Genomic DNA, 8,104 nt, shown 5'->3' on the forward strand with positions numbered 1-8,104 from the left:
ATCCATCTTTGTATTTGCAGTACATAAAATACACATCTCAATTTTGTTAGCTGGTGAAGAGGAGACAAACGTCATGGGTAGTGTATGTATCTTAGTGACTGGACTGGACTGACTGGCCATGCGGCCTCAGCCTCCTCACTGATGGCATAAGACTCCTTTCCTTTTCCTCTTTATGATATTTATAGGGCTGGTCTTCTGTACCCAACTAGTGATATGTGCAAAACTCATAAGATTTTGAGACCTTCAAGATGTGTAACCCCCTAGTAAATTTAGTTGAAACTGGTCAGTTAAAGAAGGTGCCAAGAACAGATAGAGGTGGAACAACAGATAGATTGACAATATAAACTTTCCTCAGGAAAACAGAGTAAAATTGAGGGTTTGTAATTTCAGTAATGTTGGTTATGATTTCAAGTTAATTTTGTCTGTCCAAACATTCTTGCCTCATGTATTTTAACAACTATAGCTATTAAAATCTATTCAAGACAATTCACAGCAAATCAAATGCAGAACACTAGAGCAGTGAACAAAGGAAATTATAGAATCATCATAATGCTTTGTTTCCAGTGCTGAAATCCCAGTCATGATTATTTTATTTAAGCAAACTTCTCTGAAACATTTTGCCCAAAAGTTCCAATCAGTCATGAACTCATCCAGTCTATCATTATTGTTGGATGTGCTGCCCATCCTGTCATAAGGGAAATAACATGGAAGACCTGAACTTTCCATCTACCTAGCAGTCCTCACCAAGCATATTTTCCTGGTTACACTGCAGATATTTTGACATCCTTCTGGCCAAATGTGTCACATCATTCAACAAAAGCACAGCTGACACATGATGGATAATCTGTGTGCCACACTTGCCATGTTGTGGGTTGTTGGCCTGGGATAAAAGGAGCTGGGGATTTCACCAGCTCTGGAGATCCTGCAGCTCGGTGAGCTGGCAGCCTCCCAGCACAGGGCAGTGCAGAGATGCCATGATGTGGCAGAGGGGACTGAAATGGGAGTCAACCAGGACAGTGCTATTCCAGGTGTAGGAAATTTGACTCATCCAAGACCAGCGCCAGTAGCAGCAAGAGCTGAAGGCAGGCATTGTCCTGCAGGGTGCTGAGGCATATGGTGTCCTCTAACACAGGGCAAATCTAGACATGGCAACACTGGTCACTGGGACCTGAATCAGATTTTCAAGTCACTGTGATCTTCAAACAGGGGAATTCAAACAACGGCCAAATCGGCTAGAAACAGGCCACAGATTGTCAAAACCTGTAATGTCTTCCCCAGATGTATTATTCCTTTGAGGTGAGTGAAAAATACAGCCTCACCAAGCAAAAAGAGCCACGGCACTTCTTGCAGATCTGACCCTGCTGAGCAGATCTCAGCAGCAGGAAAGGCCAGGGATCTCCCAAAAATATTGCCATTGCTGCCTGGCTTGTGCTGAACTATATGGCAAAGAGATCCCACTCACTCCTCTGGGCATACGCAGGCTCCATCCCCGGAGCTACCACTGTTGAGACAGAAGCACAGAGGTTCCATGGGTTCTGTAGTGCCCGTGCAAATAAAGAATCAAGACATATATACATCTTCATCAATGGGTATGTAAAGAGGGGAGAGGGGAGAAATAAATATTTTTAAAGCCCTCAGCTAAAAAGTATGTATGACCCATAATATCACCCATATACTCAGTCACTTGCCCTAAAACCAATGGCATGAATGTGGGGTCAAAGCCTCCAAATATGAATTTACATTACCAAAACAATGTAGGTGGGAACAGTTTTGTGCAGATGCTGAATGAGAGGAGTGTGGCCCTCTGTTAGAGTTTGGGTTTGCCAATTTTAGTATATTTACTTTTTGTAGCGAAATATAATTAGAAGCAAAAGGAAAGCAGGCCTAAAATTTAAAAATAAGATGAAGATTTTATTAACACAAAGCAAATAATAATAAATTCAGTATACATCATCAGACCACTCCCTCCGTCCCCTTTTCACACTTTAATAACATACAGAGACACTTCAGTCAATTCCTTACCTAAATAATCTTTTTCAATTCACTTTAGGGAGAGTTTCTTCTTGTTCAGCTATAGGGATCTTTTTAAGAGAGGGGAAAAAAAACCAGTACTCTCCTGACTTCACTTTTTATGAATAGCAGCCACCCAGGATCCAAAATCCTGAAACTCATCCCACCTTTACAGCCTTCCCACAGCGGTGCTTGTGGGCCATGTCAAAGTCTTGGGGAATTACTTTTAAGGATGAGCTACTTAAGAGGCAAAAGTTCTCTTCAGAGAACTTTTCATACTTCATTTCCAGGAACAGAGATTCCCTTTTTCTCTCGGGGCAAAGGATATTCCAAACACTTCACACCACACCCCCCCATATCTTTTTCCTTGGTTTAAAGGAATTTTTTAATGTAGTACAGTCCACCCCTATAACTTTAAAAAATATTTCTTCAGCCAACCTTCATGGCATCTCCTCATTCTCCTTCCATCTAGAAACTTAGCTTTTGCTTCATTGACTTTGGTGTATCCTTTCTGTTCTTCTTCCTCTCACCCAAGGAAGGATGGAAAGTCTGTAAGACTTATTTGAGCATTGGAAAGTTAAAATCTCACAAAGAAGTTTCAGGGGCTGGGCCAGGCCATGCTGGAGCTGTGTCAGGATCTCAGGCTGTTCAGGCCACGCCCGGGGGGCAGGACGAAAACCACAAGGTCCAGCCAGAGGAGAAATGGGTGCCAAGGCCGTGTGTCCATGGCTTTCCCCCGGCGCTGCCCGCCCCCAGCTCCAGCCGCAGCCCGGGGGTTCTCCCTCTGCCCTGCCCAGCACACAAAGCCCTGGGGGCTCTCCCGAACCGGGCCCGGCTGCCTCCCCCCAGCCCGTGAGGGCGGCCGGGCGGGCTCGGCCACCCCAGGGCTGCTCCGAGCCGGGGCAGGGCAGGGCAGGGCCCCCCGAGCCACGGACACACCGGGAAAAGGGCGAGGATCTCAGCAATGGGCTCGGCTTCCTTTTGTTTATCGGGGTTCCTGGTTGGAAACGCGGCCCAGCAACCTCCGGAGCCCAACCTTGCCTGGCCCGGGCCGCATGAAAGGTCAGTGTTACCTTGTGAGGGGCTGGAAATGAAAGAGAGCTTTCCTGGCGTTTACTTGCTTCAAATGTGATTCACGGAGAGAAACGACTTCTCCAATTGGTTTCTCAGGCTGTCAACAACTAAACCAGCCTCCAATTGGCCCCATCAATTCACAGAGGAAGTTCTCATGGAGGTGCCTTCAAGGCATAACCAGCACACCCTCCAGTCTACCAAAAGCTCAAGCTGTTAAATCCATGAAACACCAAATTATTCCTGCAGGAATTCACAGAACCAAGAAGGCAAAACAAAGCCACAAATTCCCAGAGCTGAAGGGCCTAGAACAATAATAAGGACATGGATAGTCACACATTCACAAATCAGATAAAGATGCTGTTTTTTAGAAGGGTATTATAGGACAAAACAGAAAAACCCCAGGCCCCAACCTCACCCATAGCCTCTACACCCACTTCAGGACAGGTGACAATTTTTACTCTGTCTTTTGGCAGAAATAGTGGGTTTTCTTTGAAATAGTGAACTGGCTGCCACAGCTTTGGGAAACAAAAAGGCACAGTCTAAGCAATAGCAAAGAAATTGCAGATCTTAGAAATTTCTGAATACATTATGGTATTACCTGTGTATTATGATATTTCAGAGCAATCTCTGAAAACCTTAAGGTTTTTTTAAAAAGAGACTGGCAAGTCTTGAATGGCTAAAAGGCTATTTGGCTGCAGAAATCACAACAGGGAAGGAGTGGGTGGACGTCAGTCTTAGAAAGAAGGTTCCAAGAGCTGGGATATCTCCACAGAGCAAGGTTTCCCCACAAACTCACCAGATCCCTAAGTGAAGGATGGAATTGGAATCCTTTCCAATAAGGTTCACAGTGGGAATTGCACACGTATGCACTGGGTGTATGGTGTCAAATAATACAGAAAACTGGATTTGAGGACTGCCATTTGATCTGATATTTTAATGCCTGTGTTTTGAGACACTGACAAACAGAGAACATTCAAAAGTAAACAGCATTGCCAGGAACAAATGTCATTGTATATTTCTAATGTTCTCACTGAACTAAAGAGATTGCTTAACTTCCTACTCTTTAATGGGGTTCATATAACTGGAAGGTTATTGCAAACTATAAGGGCTGTGCCACATGGCAGGGGTAATTCTGTTCTTGGCACTCTTTGCTCAGCTTTTGCTCATGTTATTGCTATTTAGCAGTTGTGTTTCAGGCTGTCTCAGCTCCATCTGCAGCCAGATGTCTCTGATGATAGTGGAATAACATCTAAATGTAACTAGGTAATGTCTGTCCTAGCCATCAACTTTTCAAAACATATCGTGTCTCCACTGGAAATCTTAGAGAAAGGAAAGGAAAGGAAATCTCCTCCAGCAACTGAGATTTGTGTTTCCCAGAGTTGTGCAGCCCTAAGCAGCTGTGGAGGACATCTGTGAGAGTTGGGTGTCCTGTCACGCCATGGTTTCTCCACTGCCCAGCAGCACTGTCTCACCAGCCAGGCACTCAGTGTGGCTTATGGGGCCATGTGGCAGAGGAGTGAGCCTGGGGCTCAACCACCTGCTCTGGACTGGGAGCCTGGGAACCTCCAGGACACTGGAGAACCTACAGCACAGCTCCAAGCCTCTGCCCTGCTTGGTGAGCACAAACCCGAAGCAGCCAGGCCAGGCAGGACTGCTGGGTCATCTGGCACCAAGGATCCCAAAACCAGGGAGGGAGCAGAGCTGCCCTGCAAATGCCTGGACCCTGGGCTGGTTTTCTGCTGAGGAGCAGTGTCTGGGACAGCCTCAGGTGGGAGCAGTGCTGGAGCTGCTTCTGCAACTGGCTGGGGCAATGTTGGTCAGGGTCTGCAAGGGAGTGCCAGGAAAGAGAATGGTGAAAAAGAAGATTGGGCTGACACTCCTTTGAAAGCAACAAAGCAGAAAAACAGGCAGCTGTGCGGTAAAAAATTCAGCATTTACCCTTGGAGGTGTAGACAGAGCTGCCATGAAGCCCATTCAGCAAAGGGGAGGTGACATCAAAGGGCAGGTATCAGCAAAGGGCATCAGACTTACCTTTGCATTTCCTAAAAGAGTTCCTCTGTAACAGCGTGACACTCAGAGAACCCGTTAATGCCAAGTGAAACTGTGTCTCTATTTAGAGCGTCCTGGTGACTTTTCTTATCCTACTGTTCAAGGTCTCATGAAGCTTTTTTTGTTTCAGAAGGAAATCTGTCTTTCACAAATACAAATTCCCAAGCTGACTTATGTAGTCACACCTACTACACATGCAGTAACTCACCAGTCTCCAGTAATTGTGGCACAGGCTTAAAATCATGGGGTTCTTCTGGCTTAATTTTAAGATTCAGAAAATGTCTTCTTTGTCTTTTAAGTTTTGCAGACATTAATCGTGTCAAGAATTCCACTGATTTCTGACTGTATATATTTCTAAACTAAACTATTTGATTCTTACATAATACCAGATCACCAAAAACTGCTGAGGGTGTTTTAGTCAAGCATCATGGTAACTGCTGGTGCTAATACTTGTGATTGAAGTCTGAATAAAGAAAAAACTCTAACAGTATGCACAGCAAGTAATACACCAGATGGACATGGAAGTATTTTCCATCCCTGAAGTAGCTGCCATTTAAATGCCTTTCTTAGCAGCTTGTTTGCCTGCAGCTGTGTTAGGCACAAGCAGCGGTGTCCCTGTGCTGCACTGAGACTTAACTCCCATCTCATCTGGGTTTGGCTCCATCAAGTCAAACAAAGGTCTGAGCATATACTGATATTTGCAAATGTAGCTTATTACTGATATATGTTAAATCATCACAGTTTGCTTTTGTGTCTTTTCTTGGGCTCAGCTGTATCCAATCCCTACAAACATCAGACAAACCTCTTGAAGGTTTGTAACCTAATGAATCCTCATATAAATGTTTCTCCAGGCTTCTTGGTCTTAGATCGTGTCTGACTCTCTACTGGACAAGCATCCAGAATTATTTGATTCTTTCAATGAATTTTGGATATAGGTCTGTGCATAGTCTTGTGTCACATCAATATAGTGAGTATTTTGCTGAGAGGAAACATTGACCAACCTTCTGCTCCAAGTCTGCACACAGAAATGTTTTACAAAAGTGCATTGACCTGATTTTCAGATATAGAAAATGCAAGTCTCTGATATGCTTTCAATAACTATTTCTGCAATGCAAGTTGCAATGAAAATATGAACAGGTGCTATATGCATGCAAACATGCAAGCATCTGCAAAATAAATATTTTCTTTTTAATTTAGTAGGCTAGTTAGAGGTTTATTTTTCTCTTTTGAAAAATAAATCAAATGTCTACCAAAGGGTGAGAAAATGTCAAGATATTTTTCAAAGTTATATCAAAGGAGTCAGGAGCAGTGTACACATGTTCCAATGAAAACATGCCAGAGGTTGCTTGTCATCCTATTCTGTTTTACAGCAGCATACAAAGTTTGGGGTATTTCTTTAAACATTGCTGTAAAAAGAAAAATATTTCTGCCTGAAAAGCACACAGTGTGGATGTAATATCCAGCAGTCATGCTTAGATGTTTAAGGAAAGGAAAAAAATCCCAAAGGGTTCAAAGTGGGTTGAATAATTTCTTACCTGCTTTGAACCTGAGGAGCTACCAAATACACAGTGCCTGAAGGGTCACAGTCACTACACAGCAGGTGACTCCAACCAAAATTCTGTCCCAATGAAGTGAAGGCATGTTGTAGTGCAGTCTGCCTGCAATGCTATAAAATGGTTATTACACAGTCATACTCTTGTCATGAACCATTAACTATTTGTCTATTGATAAAACTTTAACCTTTTCCATTCTAAAAAAAAGAGTTTTGGCATGTGTGTGTTTATTACCCCTTGGGGACTGACTCTGGTCCTCAAGATACATCTGCATGCATCCTGGGGGCGGGGAGGGTGACGTGGGCTAGCACAGGGTGAAAGTCAACACAGTCAAAGTGAAGAAGAAAATAGAGTTCTTTTAAGAAAGAGTTGGAATAAACACATCCTTTTTGTCCTCAGCATTCAGTGGATTAATTTCCATTGTGTAAGTAGGGACAGTACCTTGTTTTTATATGGTGTTTTTTGTTTGGCTTTTTTAATTACCAAAGCAATTCCATCTCAGTTTACAAAACAGGACTCAACAAGCTGATGTGGTGTGCCAAGGACGTACAGAAATGCAGTCCAAAAAAAGAGTTCTGGTCTCTTGGGATGTGGCATAAAGGTCTAGCCATTAGATAGTACTGCTACTGCAGCTGCTACTACTACAGACTATGATTCCTTTAATGCCCTATGGATTGTTATGTTTTTTCCTCTCATCAAGAATAAAGAAGAGTAATATAAGATATGTATTATTTAAATTTAATTGGTGGCAATCTGCAAGGTACAACGATGCTCATATTCACATTCAAAATATTAATTCTGAAAATAAAAAATACCTCATGTCAGGTGACCAAGACACTCTGTATTGAAGAAAACTCCTAAGGAAATGGGAAAGACTAAGGAAATGCTGAAACAATTAGGATTACTGTACTGGGCTGAAAAGCAAAACCGGTGACACTTCAAGTCAGTAATACAATTTTTAATAGGGAAAAGAAAAAGGAAAAATAAAATACATGCAATAATAAAAAATAAAACCACTGACAGAGTCAGAATATAACCTGATACCCTGTTAGTCAGGGTGTTGGTGCAGTCCAGTTAAATGGTGGCTGCAGTCCTCCTGGATTACAGATGTGGTTCAGTTGAAGCAGTGGTATTGTAGAAGGTGCAGTTTTCCTCCAAAGGGTCCAGTGATGATGTGGGAAAAACCTGGTTCTTCCTGTGGAATCCAGTGGAGAAAGTCTGCTTTTGGCATTCTAAACCTAAGTTTTTATCTAGGTAGGAAAGTCTTGGCTCCTCCTCCTGGCTGGAGCATCTCCCAATGGGGTGATGTAATCTTATCAGTTATACAGTAGGACTCAATGGCCCATTAACAGAAGATATTTCCCACAGAGATAAGGATGATCACCCTTCTCAGATGGTAGTAGAATATATATCTTGTA

General features: G+C 43.1%; 1 protein-coding gene across 1 annotated transcript in view; it reads right to left on the reverse strand.

Moving 5' to 3' along the window:
* The window catches only part of ADGRG7 (adhesion G protein-coupled receptor G7), a 33,363-nt gene extending 26,589 nt beyond the window's left edge, over positions 1-6,774 (reverse strand). Inside the window, 1 exon segment of the mRNA XM_062514869.1 lies at positions 6,669-6,774. Coding sequence (XP_062370853.1) covers positions 6,669-6,774 — 106 coding nt within the window.
* Between the last annotated feature and the right edge of the window lie 1,330 nt (positions 6,775-8,104).

The sequence above is a fragment of the Cinclus cinclus genome, chromosome 2 (assembly GCF_963662255.1).
Source record: "Cinclus cinclus chromosome 2, bCinCin1.1, whole genome shotgun sequence".
Classification (NCBI taxonomy): domain Eukaryota; kingdom Metazoa; phylum Chordata; class Aves; order Passeriformes; family Cinclidae; genus Cinclus; species Cinclus cinclus.